Source organism: Dendrobates tinctorius, unplaced genomic scaffold (genome assembly GCF_039654945.1).
Source record: "Dendrobates tinctorius isolate UK_male_01 unplaced genomic scaffold, ASM3965494v1 ptg000011l, whole genome shotgun sequence".
Classification (NCBI taxonomy): domain Eukaryota; kingdom Metazoa; phylum Chordata; class Amphibia; order Anura; family Dendrobatidae; genus Dendrobates; species Dendrobates tinctorius.
This window is the reverse complement of record NW_027361679.1, coordinates 51,846,931-51,867,055: the sequence shown is the minus strand read 5'-3', so window position 1 is coordinate 51,867,055 and position 20,125 is coordinate 51,846,931. Positions and strand designations below refer to the sequence as shown.

The following is a 20,125-nucleotide window of genomic DNA, read 5'->3' as shown; positions in this document are numbered from 1 at the left end:
ATTCTGACTCTGTACCTCGCTGCCTGCTCTGTGTATGACCCCTGGCTACGTATTGACCTTTCTGTGATTATCCCTCCTGTAGCTCACTGCCCGCTCTGTGTATGACCTCCTGGCTTGCCTGACCTGAGTTCCCCTCTCCTCTACTTCAGTATTCCTGTAGCGATTATACTGCATCATCTGCAGTAGTAGGACGCTAAGCCCCGCCCCCTGCGGTCACATGATCGTAGGTTCTGTGCACACCTAGCTCTGCTTCGTTGCTCCACCTCTCGCAGGTCCTCAAGCTACTCTGCTCCTACCCATGTTAGACGCCAGGACTCCCGTGGCTGCGGGTAATAGTCCTCCACGTGCACTCTGTGTCCTTGTTACTTGAGGTGGCAGTGCTGCTGAAGCACCCCTGATAATAATGTGATAAATGTGGGGATATGCTGCAAAAGACCAAAGAGGGAATTCTGCAGAGAACAGCTGTGGATGTGAAAAGGCACTATGGCATATGGACAAGATGGTGATGTAAAGAAACCAACTACTCAATGAGAGAACATGTCACCTATAAGGTACCTGTATGTAAATGTTTACTTGTTGATACTGACTGCATCTCATCAGAACTGTGGCTCTTGTATGGAACACAGTCTGATAGCAACAACTCCAAGCATTTCCTAACTATTGTTAAGGACATACTATGAGTTATAGGTTCATGAGAAACAAATTGATATGGGCCTGACTTGACATTACTATTGATTGCTTACTAAGCTTGATGATGTATTCATATACTGATGGTGGTTCTGGCAACGTATTCATGTACTGTTGATGGAATTGGTGCTGTATTTATTACTTACAGTGGTTCTTGTAATGTATTCATATTATGATGGACATTCTGGTGATGCATTAATGTACTGATAGTGGCTCTGGTGATGCATTTATCTGCTGATTGTGGTCCTGGTGACAAATTCATGTACTGATTGGTTCTAGTGACCTATTAATTTACTGATGATGGTTCTGGTGCTGTTTTTATGTACTGTTGATGGCTCTGGTGATGTATTCATGTACTTATGATGATTTTGGTTTCATATTCATGTACTGATAATGGCTCTTGTGATGAATACAGCAACAGAACCATCATCACTACATGAATAAATCACAAGAGCCATCAACAGTACATGAATACGCCATCAGAACAACCATCACCTAATGAAGATATCACCACAACCACAATCAGTATAGAAAAATTTACTTATGATGGTTCTAGTGATGTATTCAGGTACTTATGATTTTAGCTTTATATTCATGTATTAATGATGGTTCTGGTGATGAATACAGCACCAAAACCATCATTTTGTGAATACATCACTGAAGCCATCAACAGTACATTCATATCTAACCAGAACCACTATCCATATGGAAATATGTCCTCAGAACTACCATCAGTTTTGTTGAAAACTGTATTTGTTGCATGATGGATATAAAAATCATTATATGTATCCCTTTATAATGGGGTCTGCTTAGCTTCCATTGGGGTATCTGCCACATGCTGCACACCTTAATTGAAACCAAATGACCCCCCCATTATGGTTAAGCAAAATTAGTTCCCATGACTGTTCTTGGTATTACAATTTAAAAAATAGGATGTCAGAGTTAAATATCGCTATTTTTCCCTGGCATCATGTAAATGGTCTGCAAACAATGACTGAATCCGTATCTATACCTATGAAAAAATGCTCCATGTTGAGCCTCACATCTATAGTGCACCATTTTGTTTTTACTTTGTATGGTATGGTTAGTAAGTATTCTTTGTATCGCTTCTATGGAAGAATATGGTGTCAAATAAGGCAACATTATAATTTTTACAATTTGGCCTTTTCCATCTATTTAATGCATATCTATTATAACTTTTCTCTATTATGACCTTTACTGTTACTTTAGTTATCAGAATGCAAGATTTAACCTGTAGGAAATATTGTTACAAATTAATTCACTCTTAATAGTCATCCACTGGATAAATGCATAATGGCTGTTTTACTTACCTCGGGAAGATAGTGTGGATTTGGCATTTTAGTTGTCATATAGAACTTAAAATTTTTGTCATAATCAATGTCAGAGTCTCCAAGGCGAATTAGTGTTCTTCCGCCTGACACAAACGTCTGCTTTAGAAGAATTGGCTCCAAAGCAGGATCCAAGGTTTCCTTCAACTTTAATTAAAATGTTACAATGTTAACCTCATATAACCAAACCTTTATCTTAGCCTATACATAATAACAAAATTAATTATATATATAATATATATATATATATATATATATATATATATATACTGTGTATACGTACTGTGACAAAGTCACCTATGAGTGCTGGAGGGGAGATATGTTTCACTGCGCTTAATGGCATTAGTGACATAAAACTCAGATTTTTCTCCATCACATTAAGTGCAGTGATGGAGTGCAACTAATTTTTATAATGGACTGAGTTTTATGTGGACGTCCATAGAGTGGGTGGGAGGATGTTCACCTTATATCCACCCTAGGGTGTGGTCTGGGGCTTAAGTAGCTGCCTCCAGAGGCAGTAGTTGTTCAGTGTCTGGAGAGGAAACACTCTAGAGAAGTAGTTGTGCTGGAACCAACCTTAACCGTGTGTGTCCTACTAGCGGTGAGCGAGAGGAACCCCACTCTCAGAAGAACTGTGCTTTGTGCTACCATTTTGTTTTACTTTCCAGTTTTGTCCAGAGGGCTGTATTTCTTTTACTACACCTTGGTTTATGCTACCTATAATAAGCCAAAGGAAGTTCTTAAAGAGACAGTGTTCCCGTGTCTACCTCCATGTACAGCCGAGTGAGTCAATCTACCAGAGATGGTGTTAGAAATGCATGCAGCGTTCCCAGGGAATATGTGTGATGGCTACAAGAGGTACTGCATGTCCAGGGTGAAGGAGACCACAAGCCAGCGTACAACATAAGGCAAGATTGAGGACCTGCGCAAACATCTGGCATAAGTGCAGCACCAACAGCATCATCAGCAATTAGCAGCAACAGATGGCAAAACAAGAGACCTGTACGCTGCTTACACAACAAATGCAACAGCAGCACCAGCAGCAGATTGACTTGCTCCCAGAGGCAGTTCATGGAAGTCCGGCAGGCCCTCCCCCAAAGTTCAGGTGACAACACATATGTTCGGAAGGCGGTAAGATGAGCGATGCAAAGAATTACCCCGGGTGATTACCGTATGTGGAAGCATTTTTAACTGTGTTTGAGCAGGTAGCAGAGCATGAGAAGCTACCGCCAGAGCTGTGGGTGGAGGTGCTGACTGCCTATCTAACTGGCGAGCCCCAAAAGTCTTATTATGATTTGGCATCAGAGGGTGCGCAGGGGAAAGCCAAATTAAAAGACGAGATCTCATCTCCCGGGACGACATCTCATCTGCCGAGATCTCACTATGCGCGGCCATTTTCAATTCAGCATTACAACAATGGAAGTGCGGGGGCTTTTTTCACAAAATGCCGGCGTAGCCCTTGCACTGCCAATCACCTGCAAAAGTGCTGCACTAGCCCTGGATGGATGTGCGGGGGCTCCAGGATTTCCACCAATGCCGCCGGAGCCCCCGCACCACCAATCATCTGCCAAATCGCCACCCATCAGCCTCGGATGGTGTCTCCTGGTAAGTGCATCTGGACCATAAGACGCACCCCAATTTTTCCCCAAAATTTTTGGGGAAAAAAGTGCGTCTTTTGGTCCAAAAAATACGGTATGTGGAAGCATTTTTAACTGTGTTTGAGCAGGTAGAGCATGAGAAGCTACCGCCAGAGCTGTGGGTGGAGGTGCTGACCGCCTATCTAACTGGCGAGCCCCAAAAGTCTTATTATGATTTGGCATCAGAGGGTGCGCAGGAGAAAGCCAAATTAAAAACTTAAATTTTGGCATGCACAGGAGTGACTATGTCGGTCAGAGCACAAAGAGTTCACCACTGGGCGCATTATGGGGACAAACCACCTTGACTTACTGCATCTTGTGCAAAAACTGTTGCAGCCAGAATCCTCCACTCCAGCTCAGATGGTCGAGCGGGTTGTCATGGACAGATTCATTCACTCCCTTCCTAGGCCAGTGCAGACCTGGGATGACCAGGAAGATCCCTGGAATTTTGATGAACTGGTGGGTCTAGTGGAATGGTACCAGGCGGTCGAGAGGAATCCTATACTGGGGTAGCCAGTTGGACCCTGAGTCCCAAAAGAGGGGTAGTAGTGTCACCACTGGGGGAATCCTAGGTCCCAAGGGGTCATTTAGGGGTTGTCAAGGGTTGTGGGTAAAGATTTGCTCTGTTGCAGATATCACGGTCCAGGACATATAGCCACCCAATGTCCTTTGTCCTCCAAAGAGATAGACTGCAACGTAGGGAGGCGCTGCTCATACTATGCCTATCCCACCTGCAGTATGGACCATCAACATGTAGAGTGGCCACAGGTATGTCCCGTGACAATAAATGGGGTGCTGCTGTCAGGACTCTTAGACGCACTCCCTCACCAGTTGATGCCAAGGAAACACGTGGGCGTCCGCTGTATCCACGAGGATGCCAAGGAATACCCTGCCAACAAAGTATTGATAAAAACAAGCCGGGGTACTGAGTCTCATGAGGTCGAGATAGTCAAAGTTTTGCTACATACTGTGATAATTGGAAGGGACTTCAGACTGTTCTGGGACTAGTGGGGAAAGGCGGGGATACCTAGTGACAAAGACATTAGCCAGCTCAACCCTGATAAATCCCCATCACAGTCAGAGGTAGATGAGTTCCCCTTCTGTGTCCTGGCTGGTGATGAGGATGAGACAGTGCCTAGTGAGGCTGAAATTCCTGAACTAGGGGTTTCTGGGGAAATTTTGGAACTGCTCAAAAGCGGAATCTTACCCTAAAAGGGGCATTTGAAAATGTGTCTGTGATAAATGGGTTGCCCAAGAGCCGGGAGCCGAAACCAGATTCCTGTATTGGCTCAGGAGTATAAGCCAAGACCTAGTCCATATTTTGTCCCGGACGGGCCTGCCAGGCAGATTCTGATTGACCAAGGAACACCATTCCTGTCCAAGGTAGTGAGAGAATTATGTAAAGCCCTTCAAATTATCCAGCTTAGGACATCTGTGTACCATCTGCAGATCTCTCCTTGCAACTGGACTAGTCTGCTATTTAATCTGCTATACGTGACTCTGTGTACCGTTTCATGGACCATATTTGTATATACTTTATTTTTTACTGTTTATTTCTATGATGTTGGCCATTATCTTACAGTGTCATTATTTTTGTAGTTACTGACGAAGGTCCAAAAGGGACCGAAACGTTTTGTTTACTACGCTGTGGAAACATTAAATTCTTCTCTGATCATATAAAGTTGAGTGCCGAGTTTTTGAGATAATGAACATTCAGTCCTATACCTGAGTAGGAAACTCTCTCCTTCTACGAAAAGAACTATGCCATTGTAGAAAAAGAGTGCTTGGTCATCAAGTGGGCAATCAACACCCTGAGATACTACCTGTTAGGCAGAAAGTTCAGGCTAGTCTCAGATCACGCGCCCCTGAGATGGATGAGAGAATGGAAGGGGAAGAATGTCCGTCTGACTAGATGGTTTTTAGAGATCCAGCAATTTAATTGTCATGTCAAGCACAGGCTGGGGAAGTTGCATGGGAACGTAGATGCCCTGTCCAGTCCTTGCTTAGCGAGTGAAGGTGCCAAAACCCCTGGCTTTGGGCAGAGGGGGAGGGATATATGACAAAGTCACTGACAGGGTGCTGGAGAGGAGATATGCTTCACTGCGCTTAATAGTATCAGTGATATAAACCCGAGAGATTGTCCTGCAGCACACTAAGTGCGGTGAAGGGTTAACAGCTAATTTGTATAAATAATGGGCTGAGTTTTATGTAGACATCCATAGATCAGGTGGGAGGATGTCCACCTTATCTCTGAGACTTAAATAGCTGGTCTCCAAAGGCAGAATTTGTTCAGTGTCTGGAGAGGAAACACTCCATAGAAGTGGTTGTGCTGGAACGAGCCTGAACCTTGTGTGTTCTGCTAGTAGTGAGCGGGAGGAATCCCGCTCTCAGAAGGATTATGCTTTGTGCTACCATTTTGTTTTGTTTTCCTGTTTTGCCCAAGAGGCTGTAATTGTCTTACTATATGGTGACTTATGCTGCATATAATAAATCAAAGGAAGTTCTTAAAGAGACAGTGTTCCCGGGTCTACCTCCATGTACAGCCGAGTGAGCCGATCTATACAAACTTCTTTTTTATTAATCCTATATTACCAGCAATTGAAGATGTGATGTGCTGAAAACTTTCATTTCCTGAATGTCCTGAGCAAAATTACACATTTTGGAATTGTACACACACAACTGTGAAACATGGACCATGTTTGGATCGCGATACTTGGCTTGCCCACATGTCTTCTGACTTAAGCTAAGTGCCTCATATATCCGAAAGGCAGTTAGCTTGGGTCAGGCAACGTAGTAGTTGGGCCAAAATGCCAAGCAAAGTCTGTCATGTTTCATGATATGGGGAAGCATGGACTTATGGTGATGTTTTTTTTTCCTTTTTTTTTTATTTTAGACTTTCAGCAGTTTTTTCCCTTATGAATGACAGGTGTGACTTATGTGGTACTAAACAGCACATTTTTTTATTTTATTTCTAGCTTTATAAAAATAACAGGATAAAAGAGAAATATGCAAATCATAAAAATAGTAACTGAAAGCAATGCATTTATTTGGGATCTGTATATGGGTACAAAACACACGAGTGCTTTTTTTTTGTAATAGGCATCAAAATTGACAAAGGTAGGGTTAGGGAGATAAAAACTACTGATTTTTAATGTTTGGTGAATTTGATTCAGCATATATTTTGTGAACTGGATGCATTATTTTACATATATAATGTGTTCATGCATTCCAACATATCTACATGCAGATCACACGTAGCAGTGATCTAATACCTACGGGTATACTGTGTTTACAGAAGATTGATAGGAGGACACAAATCGAGCAAGTCCCTTCAGCATGATCCTCTTCCCTCAATTAGAAATGAAGGCCATGATGTTATTATAATGTTCTATACTCATTTTGGGGAATCTTTTTTTTTTGACTGAAAGCCAATAATTTCAGCAGGTATATTATATTTTTACATATTAGCTGAGACAAAGACAGATTTATTCTCCTTTTCTTATCAAAATAAAATTTTTAGCAATTGATTTAAGTATATTTTCCCTATATCAAGGAATTTACTTTTTTAAAATTATGTTGTGGTTTTGTCATCCAAGGGGTTTACATACTTTCAAATGGAAGCTGGAGCAGCGATCAAATATAATTAAACAAATTTGCCTTGATTGTCATACAATTTTTAAATCACCCACTCTAGATTCCACAGTACCAAAGAAAGAAGTCTAAAATATCCATTAAAGGGGTTGTTCACGTGAAGCTGTAAAATACTTAAAATAACAAGCACAGCAGGTCCTCACCCTTCGCGGGTTCAGTGCCAGCTCCCATCCGCTGCCACAGTCTCAGTGTTTTGACTGTAGTGATGATGTCACGCCATCAGTCCACATCATTGTCCAATCATTGAGCTAAGCGGCTCGTGCGGTCTTCCTTGGCACAGCAAAGTTGTAGCTGTGATGCGTGCCGTTGTTATGACATCAAAGCATCCAAAACACCGAAAGTAGGGCAGTGATGGGAAGGGTGAGTACCTATTATGTTATTTATTTTTACAGTGTCAGGCGGTTGAATCTCCTGATAGGTGACAATACCTTCCAAACAATGAATCCTACAAGTATGGCAGTCTCTGTCTCAGAAACCTCATCTTGTAGGCTACAAACTTTATCCGAAAATCTACTTTAAGTTAAAGCACACAAAGAAACTAGAAATAACTTCAATGTAAAAACATTTACTACAGTAAATATCAAAAACACATGATTTATTTTGGTAAATCAATAATTCAAAATGAGGCAATTTATAAGAGTTAACAATACAATGTGAAGAATAAAGACTAATTAGCTAGAAAATAGGCAAAGGCAAGGCACAGCATACTAATTGAGATTAAGATGACCCTTGGGGATTGGCCCTTATTGCTAATTCTGTCCTGTAAGGTATGCTTATCAAGGGACTTTACTAGAATCAGGACAGTAACAAATACAGTACATTCAATTAAAAGCTCAGTGCTATTCATTTTAATTACACTGAATTGTTTTGGAAACAAGCTTTGGTTTATTGCGTTCAACTTCAGTGGTTTACAATGAGAAAAGAAGGAACCAGCATCATCACTGACATACACACCGGCATAATCTATCTGTATTTTTTAATTAGAGGCAAAACTGATGTATCTGCTAAACTTAAGGGTCGGCCACTTTACCTATATTTTCACAGACGTGTTGGAGACATGATTTGTGGCACTTATTCATATATACGTTGTACATGATCTCCCCTTGTAGTACAACCTTCCCTATATAACAGACAGGTCTCCTGTTTTCAGTTGGAGGAGGCTAATGGACAGGTCCATCAACTGACCCAAATGAATCGTTTGTAAAACTGATGCAAAAAGATGCAAGTTAAAACAAGCATATCTGTTGTTGCTTTTTTTTTGTTAACTTGGACATTGCTTTAATTAGAATTTTTTTAAAGGACACAAAAAAGAAGTTTTTTTCTAGAAAAAAGACGTAGAAAAAATAGATGCAAACATATAACAATATTTCCATAAACTGCAATGTTCTTAAAAAAATGTTTATCTGGTTTTTTTTTGTTTTTAAAAAGATGAAAAAGAGTAGCAGAATTTGAAAAAAGTAACTGAAATGAGTAAGTGAACAAACATACCGTATGTCAAAGATACCAGTTTGACATATCTTTTTCCCATTAGGTTGCATGTAATCACAAACAAATCTGTTTAATACACCTTTTTACTGAATAAACTGATTCAACCAAGTACACCACAACAAGTCTTACAAGTAATGTCATGTCGCCAACACATTAGTTAAAATAAAGAAAAATGTCAACTCCTTTAATAATATAAATTAGAAAGGTTTCTGCATATAGCACCAATATAGCCCTTAGACAGATAAACATTTTTTATTGTTTTTTTTGTTTGTTTTTGTAATTCTGGACAAACCCTTTAACAATGGACAACTATAAAGTCACATAAAAGAACATAAGATAAAAGTACTTACCTCTTCTAACAGCACAGGTAGACCAAGCCTAATAGCATTTTCCAATGTCCGAAGAAAACCAGCATCAGTCAGCTTAATTATCTTCAAGCCATTCTTGGTTTCTTTGTTTCTGATCCAACGGTTGGCCTAACATAAAGATTAGGCTTTGATTATGTTCTAGTTAAAAGTGTCCATGAGCTATTTGCTAAACCAAATGCCTGCTTTTCCCGTCTCAATGGAAATACAGCAGAAAGTGCAACATTTGATTTTTTACTATAAGAGAAAAGAATAAACCTTAGATCTAACTAATGACTTCCCTTATCAGCAATGTCAGGCTAGGGAGTAACTGACTGTGGTGTCATGGGGGAACCATCACAAACCCAAGAAAAATGTTGGCCACCATAATTACTCATAATTTCTTATATCTTACGTGTCGCTAGTTCTGAAAACCTATAGGTGTTGGAGCATACGAAATTATTTTCCCCATGAGTTCCCAAAATATCCTCAAAGTGCCTACAGGTACAGCCTGGACCCAATGATTTCTATGACTGCTGTATTCGGGATCCTAGTGACATGGGTCTCATATATAGCCATGTACAGGGACCTTAGAATAGATTGCTGCAAAACACTTTTTTTTCCCAAGGAGAGGTATGCAGTTTATATATAATACCTGATCTTGTGGATCGATCATTAGGGGCCAACGCCTTCCACGAGTAACGAGGATGCCATTTTCAGTTGAGACAAGATCTCGAGGTAAGCCATCTGTATTCCACTGTCGAATTTCATAGGCATCACCCAAAATATTTATCAGGCTGAAATTTGGACTTATAGGAATTTCAAGTTCTTGGCATTTTTTAATCCAGCACTCTATAAGCTTGATGAAAGAAGCGAATAAAATAAGGCATACTGTATATACAGTATCAGTAATAATGCTGTATTTGACATTATAAAATTCAACAATACTGTTATTAATTATAATATTATGCACGACTGTATAATTAAATTTATTTTCAGAATTGCAAGGTGGACGCATGAAGAAATCACCCAAATATTAACATTAAGGCTAAGTTCACACTAGGCGTTTTTCCTGCTTTTTTTTCTGCAGCAAAACCTGAGTGTTAGGCAGGAAAGAAGCTGCGGCAAAAACGCACCTTTTGTTGTGTTTTTTGTAGGTTTTGGTGCCTTTTTTCATCCGATTTTTTAAAATTCAATTCAGTGGGTGAAAAACGCTGAAAAAAATGGTGAAAGAAGTGATATGCTCTGTGCCTAAAAAATGCAGCAAAGCACAAAATACTGAGGACAAAAAAAACCAAGCTGTGTGCATGAGATTTCTGAAATCTCGTAGACATAGCTGGTACTGTCAAATGCAGCTGAAAATTAGCATTAAAAAGCATAACAAAAGAAACAAAAACGCCCAATGTGAACTTTATGTGATTATTATTTTTAATGAGGACCTGTCAACTGCTTAAAAAACAAGTCAAGTATCTTGTAAAAATCCCTGAGCTCCCCTAATTCTGATGCGCTTTTCCATTTTGTGCTGTGTCACTCCATAGCAGAGATATTCACATTTGTGGCTTTAGTAACACAATACTGTATGTGAAATCTCTGCTTGTAGTTCAACTGAGTGTTTCTCCAGAGTCTTCTCTGGGGACGTGCATGTTCACCAATTCTAGACACTGACAATCAGAGGGTCTAGAAGGGAGGGGTTAATAGCTGCATCTATGAGGGAGAAGTGAAAAAGCATGCACCCAGAGAAGACGCTGAAGCAATGCCCAGTTGAACTTCAAGCAGAGATTTCACATACTGCGATCTTAAAGAAACAAACATGAATATCTCTGCAATGGAGCGATGCAACACAAAATGCAAAAGAGTTCCAGAATCTGGGATTTTTACGATGTGCATTACTCATTTTTTTAACAAATGACATGTCCTCTTTAAAGCACAAAAAATTTAAAGGTGCTGTTCATTTCAAGAGGGTAAACATGTAATACAATATATAAAATACAATCATGTACAATAAACAAAGAGTGACAGACTAGTATAGAGGGGGAGAGGATCCTGACCTCACAGGCTCCTCCACTTGGACCTCCATCTCCTGCTTCAAGATTTTTTTTTTTTATCCTATGGTATTTCAAGTCATTTTCCTATCCATATTTGCTTGCAGGGCAATTGTCCTGCTTTTACTCCCAATTTGCTTCCTTTTGCAGCCCCCGAGCCCTTACTACAACCATTTTACAGCACCAAGTTCGGGTCCCCATTGACTTATATGGAGTTCAGGTCCGGGGTCAAGTGGGGGTACTCAAAACTAACTTTGAAATCAAGTTTGGCTGATCCTGACGAGCCTGAACTTCCATGAGTCTATTCATCCCTACGTATAATACCAATGCTGTTGAAACTTCCTGAGTGGAGAGAGCAGACTTATTTCTTGGCTGGGATTAAGGTTGCTGTCAAACCATCAACTTTATATCAGCATCAATTACTACAGCCATATCAATTTTGTATGTTTTACATTATTTGGATTATTTAAGATATAGGACTCCGCAAACTAGATTCAACCTGCATAAAAGAGTGTACATTATTAATAAAGTGTGATGCTATTTCTTTAGATATGACACCAGAAGAAAAGCATGATGGCCAAAGGGAAACCTAGAAAGGTAGTTATAAATTGTGTGAAGTCTGTTAGAGCCTTCAGGAATTGAGAAGAAAGCTGCAGACCTGAAGCACCGAATGAAAAACAATTAATGTCTGAAAACCTTAGTTCTGTGGACATCGCTATAACATCCCTTAAATAAGAACAAGTAAAGCATAGAACACGCGCTGTGGCTTAAATGGGTTGAATAGTTTTAAAAAATCTTCAAATATGCTTAAAATAATTTATTTAAAGTTATTAATATTCAAGCCCTATTGTCCTGAAGTTATTTTGATTCAAGCCCTATTGTCCTGATTCTAGAGCTGATCCCGCTGCAGTTTGTTCTGCCACAGAAGGGAAGCTTTCTCCTATTCACTGTGTCAGGACGTGACTGGTAATGAAGGAGGCTGGCTGACTGGCTCATGTCAATAGCTAAGCCAACTACATTCTCTGAGACAGCTAACACAGTGACAGAGAAGGGGTCTGCCTTAGCTACTGAACTGATAATAACAGCCAGTACCATTCAGGCACATGACAAGTCATGTGCCAATGCAGCAAGAGAGAAGGGGCTTGCTTTGAACCCAGAATTTTTTTTCGGAATTGGTAGTAGAGTGGGGCAGTGGGGCTGAAATTATAATAAAACCATATTAGATATATTTTCATTTTAAACACATTTTTTGGGCTGGATAACCCATTTAAAGCCATGCAAGTTTAGAAAAAAATGCCTAAGACTAAACGGTCATATTGTGTTTGGATTTTGAGTGCATACAGTACAAGAAACTTAGAGAGCCGCAAAGGTACAAGCAGCACAGACAGAAAGCCATACAAGTAGCACTGGTAGAAATCACTACAGTTCGCAGGTAGAAAGCAGTACAATACACATACAGTAGTACTGGTAGAAATCACTACAGTGCACAGGTAGAGAGCAGTACAATACACATAACACTGGTAGAAATCACTACAGTACTGTACACAGGTAGAGAGCAGTACAATACACGTAGCACAGGTAGAAATCACTACAGTTCACAGGTAGAAAGCAGTACAATACACATAGTACTGGTAGAAATCACTACAGTTCACAGGTAGAAAGCAGTACAATACACATAGTACTGGTAGAAATCACTACAGTGCACAGGTAGAAAGCAGTACAATACACGTAGCACAGGTAGAAATCACTACAGTTCACAGGTAGAAAGCAGTACAATACACATAGTACTGGTAGAAATCACTACAGTTCACAGGTAGAAAGCAGTACAATACACATAGTACTGGTAGAAATCACTACAGTTCACAGGTAGAAAGCAGTACAATACACATAGTACTGGTAGAAATCACTACAGTGCACAGGTAGAAAGCAGTACAATGCACATAACACTGGTAGAAATCACTACAGTGCACAGGTAGAAAGCAGTACAATACACATAACACTGGTAGAAATCACTACAGTGCACAGGTATGGAGCAGTAAAATACACATAACACTGGTAGAAATCAGTACAGTGCACAGGTAGAAAGCAGTACAATACACATAGTACTGGTAGAAATCACTACAGTGCACAGGTAGAAAGCAGTACAATACACATAACACTGGTAGAAATCACTACAGTGCACAGGTATGGAGGAGTAAAATACACAAAGCACTGGTAGAAATCAGTACAGTGCACAGGTAGAAAGCAGTACAATACACATAGTACTGGTAGAAATCACTACAGTGCACAGGTAGAAAGCAGTACAATACACATAACACTGGTAGAAATCAGTACAGTGCACATGTAGAGAGCAGTACAATACACATAGCACTGGTAGAAATCAGTACAGTGCACAGGTAGAGAGCAATACAATACACATAACACTGGTAGAAATCACTACAGTGCACAGGTATGGATCAGTAAAATACACATAGCACTGGTAGAAATCAGTACACTGCACAGGTAGCGAGCAGTACAATGCACATAACACTGGTAGAAATCACTACAGTGCACAGGTAGAGAGCAGTACAATACACGTAGCACAGGTAGAAATCAGTAAAATGCACAGCTAGAGAGCAGTAGGAGGAAAAATGAGACATGTCTGACTTGGAGAAACAATTTTACATTTTATAGTTAAGATTAAGAATTCTAGATATTTTCCATTTTTGTTTTAGGAATGAAAGTCTCTTTGATCTAACATAACATCAGCTTATTCTTGAATATTACGGTATGTTAAATGGCAAATGCACCTTTGATCAATAGCTTACCCTGGATCCCTCTTCTGGCACCTCCAGCAAACAGCTAGTTTTGTCAAGGAAAGCTACAGCCAGCCATGTAATTTTAAATAGAGAATGTAGTGCCTCAGGGTTGGTGCAGTGTGACCGACAGGCAGTGACCACAGGAAAGTTCAAAAACAAGGCTCTTTAATGTTCAGCTCACAAAATGGAAAACAAATTATATCCTCCAGATCGCAGCCAGGAAACAAGACAGTCTGAGACCTGTTGCCATGGGCTAAGGGATACCAGGCTTTTTGGCTCCGCTTGGCTCTGTGTTGATTCACACAGGCTGAAGCTTTGCAGAGCCACCTGCTCTGCAGTTTGCATACCAAGACTGACCCATCCAACCCTGTGGCCATAGGCCACTTGTAAGACCTGGCCGGGAGGAAGTGGACAGCCCCACTACCATCCTGTAGTCCGCTCCAAAAATAAAAGCCTATGGCAGGCTTTCTTAAATCTGTCTTGGGCAAATAGCTATTTGCCCATAACCAACATCTACATTTATTTTGCACTGCAATCACAGCTATGTCCATGACTTCAATGCACTCTCGCAGCCTCAATATGCTTCTATGTGCATCCTAGGGGACACATAGCAACCCTTGCATATAACACCGGTCACTGCCTCACAAGACAGAAGCCGCGGAGACACCATCACATGTTTCTCAACGCAAGCAATGACCAGCCAGGTCTTTCCCCGGGAAGGAACAACCACGGGAAGGGCAGTCTCCAATGAAGGAAACCACCTATGCCAAAACATGGTATCCATCCACAGACAGCTGTTTCGGGGTATTGCCCCTCATCAGTGTGGAGTAGGAAACTGGCTGGTAGGAGCAATGCCTAGTAAAAGACTGTGAAAATGAGGATGAATGAACTCATGGAGATCAACATCCAACACTGCGGAGACACCATCACGTGTTTCTCAACGCAGTGATTCTAGATTCTAAGGGATGGGGGCAGTGCTCTAGAAGTCCAACAAAGAATTTCAAATATTTATGTTTTTTTAGGCTTTATTAATGGTGTCACATAAATTTCAAATGCGCAGAAAGCTGACATAGTTGAAAGATTAATCTTCAAAATATCATTGAAGTAATAAGTCACAGTGTGGCTACTGTGGACATGATACATATTCTCACGTCCTGTAGTGATGTTTAACGCTTCATGAGCTCAGCCCAAGAGTAGAAGCCACATTGCAGAACATCAAACCTAGCCCAGGGAGATTCCAATCTGACTAGGATGGATCTCAGCCTCACTACATGCCTCACTAACCAAAAGGAGCAGAATCGCCATGTATAACTCATCCCAGTGTGGATGAAATACCAGGGAATATATTCAAGCATTTAATAAAAAATGATTGCATCTTATCGGATTAAATATGGAGATGGTGATTATTGCTGAAAGAGAGATTTCAGTAGAAACAACCCATTATACACTGGAAAATATAATTCCATGTATCACTACAACAAATTTGTGTGATGCAATATCCTTTTTACCCAAATAACTAAAAATGGAAATATAGCATACCTGTAGAGTAACAGTCTAAGGCTGGTTTCACAATAGCGTTTGATCGCGCAGCGCATCGTGCGCTATCGGGCGCACGCACAATGTTCCCCTATCTTTAACATGGTGATCGCAGGGTCTTGCGAATGTACGCATTCATCAGCGTCTAGCGTGCGCTGCGCATTTTACAGGTGTGCGCCCAGACGTGCCGAACGCTACATGTTGCATTTTTTGTTCCGCCTACATACAAATCGTGCGCGCTCGATGTGCGCCCAAAAATAGCATTACAGTCTATGTGATCGCTGACGAGCGCTTGGCACCGTGCACGTCAGCGCCTTGTGCACGCACGCGCTTTGAGTAAACAATGTCTAGACACTTGTCTAAAACTCCCCCTAAACAAGCAACATTGTTTGGGAGGAGTGTAGATAAAAGAAGGTGTCTTCAGGGTCAGACAATTACTCTACAGACAGCCTTGCAGAGAGCAGACAAAAGCCCAGAAGAGCCTTCCAAGTGTGGATTCAAGCTTCAGGAGCCAAAATGTGAGTATTCTTCAACATAATGTCTGTGTGTCCTGTACAATTTTATAATGTACTAATGTTTATTTTGTTTTCATTTCAGCATGTCTTCTTCTGGATCGGTCTATTCGCCATCTCGGCAAGAACTGTCCCAAGCTGATCATGAGGTGACAATTTTGCTGCCTTTGGGTAAGTATAGCTGCCTCTAGAAATGTGTTTTAATTTTTGATTTCTTTACAGATATCGGACACGGGCAGTGAAGATGGAGTGCGGAAGCTGTCTAAGCGGCAGCGGTCTGAGCGGGAGTAGTCTGGGTGGGAGGATTCAGAGCGGGAGCAGCGTAGTCAAGTCGTGGCGAGGAGATGCAATGTGAGTATATAATGTGCCTTTTTTTTCTGTCTTTATTTTCATCTTTTATCTTGCTTCTTCTCTGTTTCTTTTTCTATCTTTTTTTCATTCTCCAAAATTACAAACATTCTAATATATTTCTTTTTTTCTAGGTTCCACAACGGGATGACGAAGAAGTCTACATCGACAACGAGCACCTGATCCGCCTCGTTGAGGAGCGTATCCCATTGTGGGACAGCCGTGACCAGCAGTACAAAGACACAGTGGTGACCCGGCAGCTCTGGAATTAGGTGGCCGCAGCGATGATGGATGGCTGGGACAGTGCCTCTGCAGCTTCCAAAAGGGCGTTCAGTAAGTATAAAGATGCTCTGTGATACTGCATTGATTTTTTTGTCCTGATGGTGCTAGTGTTTTTTTGGCAAGATATATTCTTGCATTAAAAACACCAATGCCATGTGGCACACTGTGATTGATTTTGGTCTTCAACTGCTGCATTGATTTATGGTCCTGATGATGCTGGTGTTTTTTTGGCAAGATATATTCTTGCATTAAAAACACCAATGCCATGTGGCACACTGTGATTGATTTTGGTCTTCAACTTCTGCATTGATTTAAGGTCCTCATGGTGCTGGTGCTTTTATGGCAAGTTTTATTGTAGTGAAAAGTTCAATCTGTTGTGTGTGCTGATATTTAAGTTGCCTTAAGTGCATTTTATAATTTTATTTTGTTTTATTTTTTTCCCAACAGTGAACAAAATACGCACACGTTGGCGCTCGATGAAGGACCGCTTCAACACTGATGTTCGTGCTGAGGGACAGGTTCGGAGTGGTTCAGCGGCAAGGCACAGAAGAAAGTACCGCTACTATCGAGAGTTGGCTTTCCTAAGACCGGTCCTTGCCAGCAGAGCATAAGTTTCTTTTTTGTTTTGTTTTGTTATTACTATGTGCTTTTCAATTCAACAGGTGATGCTTCTTGTAAATACATGATACTAATGTTTTCCCTTTCTTTCCACAGCACTTGGAGCAGCACCCTGCAACCTGTCCCGGGAGCGGTTCTTCATCGATCGACCTCGGACCCGTCCCAGCCATCCGACAGCCAGGAAGCATCTTGCAGGTCAGCAACACAGACAGCTGGTGACCAGGAAGCTGGTCCATCAGGTGTTCCCCTGTCCCAGGTCTCTGTCACTGGTTATGCGGGCACTACCCACCAGCGGCAGAGGACCTCGGACAGGCCTGTCATGCCCGAGTTCATGCACTTGAGCGAGGCCTTTCAGGCCAGCCTCGAGGCGCTGTCCGCCAGAACGGAAAGCGGTTTTTCCCTGATGGAACGTGGTTTTAACCACATGGAACACCGCTTCCACTCTGTCGACCAGCGCCTTGACCGTCTGGAGGCCGACCTCAACAGACCGGTGCACCATTTTTTCAGTAAAATTGAACAGGGCATGACGGAACAACTTAGTCCTGAGCAACAGCTTAGTGTGTTACAGGCCTGCAACACTGCTTACTTGCAGGCTATGCAGCAGAATCGGTATGTTCAGCAGTCAGTGGTGTCATTTCCAACAAATCCACCGCTGACTCGCTTTACCACACTACCGACTTCTGCTGCATACCACTGCACGGCCACCTGCTTTCCGAGCGAAGCCGGACACCACTACACCATCCCAAGTCTGAGTGCTGCTGGACACTCCTCCGCCACCACCACTATGTCAAGCGCTGCTCCTGTATGGAGCACCACCACCGCCAAAGCACCACCAGCTTGGAGCCAAACCACCACAGAACCTGCTTGGGCCACTGACACCACCAGTCAACACCAAAGGAGCACCGCCAGCACTCATCAGGAAAAGAGCACCGCCAGCACTCCTCAGCAACAGAGCACCGCCAGCACTCCTCAGCAACAGAGCACCGCCAGCACTCCTCAGCAACAGAGCACCGCCAGCACTCCTCAGCAACAGAGCACCGCCAGCACTCCTCAGCAACAGAGCACCGCCAGCACTCCTCAGCAACAGAGCACTGCCAGCACTCCTCAGCAACAGTGCACCGCCAGCACTCATCAGCAAAAGAGCACCGCCAGCACTCATCAGCAAAAGAGCACCGCCAGCACTCCTCATCTAAGAAGCACTGGCAGCACTCCACATCAAAGGAGTACCACCACCACTCCTCATCAAAGGAGCACCATCACCACTCCTCATCGAAAGATAACCGCCACCAATTCTCCTCCTCAGAGTCCCCAAAGAACTTTGGCTGAGATCCCAGACAGGCAGCCTCCTGCTCGGAGCACCGACCCAACTTTCTCCCCTTCTAGGAGCACCGCCACTGCCACTTGCAGCGGCACCGACACCGCCACCACAGAGCAGCAAAGTGGGGATCCGCATTCCCCTTTTTACAGGGCAACGCCACGGTCCACCGTCACCAGGCGGTCAACAAAAGTAAGATGTTCACAGGCTGCCAGTCGGTCCGGGCAGGATATTACTGCGCCAAAGAAAAAGAAAAAAAAAAAAACTTTGTTCGTCCATTCAACCTCTCCTCCTAATGTCTCTCAACATGCCTCCTTGTCCATTCCGTAGCTCCCTTCCCCCAGTACTTTCGTCGCCCCTTCTCCTAGAACCCCTTCCTCAACTTCCAGTCATTCTTCGTCTCTCCACACACTCAAAGTATCCCAAACTTCCCCCAAACGTCATTCTTAATAAAATATTTTTTTCTTTTGTTACAAAATAAATGTTCACTTGTGCTTTCACAAAATCTGGATTGGTTACTGTGTCTATCACCAACTACACACACTGCGCCGTACACTTAGCGTTTTTGCCACCAGATATTTGTCCATTACTGACATGTTTCTTGTGTCAGTCTTGGAGATATGTGTTGTCAACGCAACAAATCTACATGACTTGTCTTTTCCACAGCAATCTCTACATTCTTGTAATATTGCATGGTTCCCCAACTCCAGTCCTCATGGGCCACCAACAGATCATGTTGTATGGAATCCTCTTTTTATTTCATTCCAACATGATCAAGGTGGACCTTGAGGACTGAAATTGGGGAACCTTGCTGTATCCAGTCTGTGCAATATTACACGAATGTAGAGAGTTACCTACTCAGGAGCATTAGTGAATTCATAATGCACAAAACACAGCATCATAAATTCACTGGTACACCTGGCTACTTGCTAATGGTATTGGGAGTGTAAAAACTGAGAATGCACACAGTACAGGTATCAAAACAGTTTTTTTTATTAACATACCAAGAACATGCAATAAAAATTTTTTACAAGATTTGCTCTTGCCATTCCACCCGTCCTACATCTGAGTTGAAGTAGGCCGCAAATTGGTCCTTCATTTGGCCAACTTCAACGGATAACCTGAGAGGGTGCTGTGTAAATTCTGGCAAAGGATTAGGAGCAACATCATCAAGATCAAAGTTCAGGTGCTCTCGAGAAATTACAAAATTATGTAGAACAACACAGGCCTTGACCACCTCATCCACTGTTTCCAGTTTAAGATTAATAGCTGTGCCAAGAATGCGCCATCTTGATACAAGTATACCAAAAGCACACTCTACTGTTCTCCTGGCCTGGTCAGCCTGTAATTAAAAATTCTTTTTTGTAGGTCCAAGTCCCGGCTGGAGTAGGGTTTGAGGAGGTTTTGGCACATCTGGAACGCTTCATCACCAACCATTACAAATGGCTGTGGCGGACCTTCAGTGTTGGGAAGAGGACGTGGCATGGGGAAATCGAAGTTGTTGCCATACAACCCCCT

The 20,125-nt window shown here is 42.1% G+C and overlaps 1 protein-coding gene across 1 annotated transcript in view; it reads right to left on the bottom strand.

Moving 5' to 3' along the window:
* The window catches only part of DNAH6 (dynein axonemal heavy chain 6), a 570,270-nt gene that overhangs the window by 200,257 nt on the left and 349,888 nt on the right, over positions 1–20,125 (bottom strand). The window contains exons 55-57 of the mRNA XM_073542156.1: positions 9,812–10,015; positions 9,163–9,288; positions 2,019–2,183 (exon numbers count right to left, since the gene is read on the bottom strand). Coding sequence (XP_073398257.1) covers positions 2,019–2,183; positions 9,163–9,288; positions 9,812–10,015 — 495 coding nt within the window. The remainder of the gene's footprint in view (positions 1–2,018; positions 2,184–9,162; positions 9,289–9,811; positions 10,016–20,125) is intronic.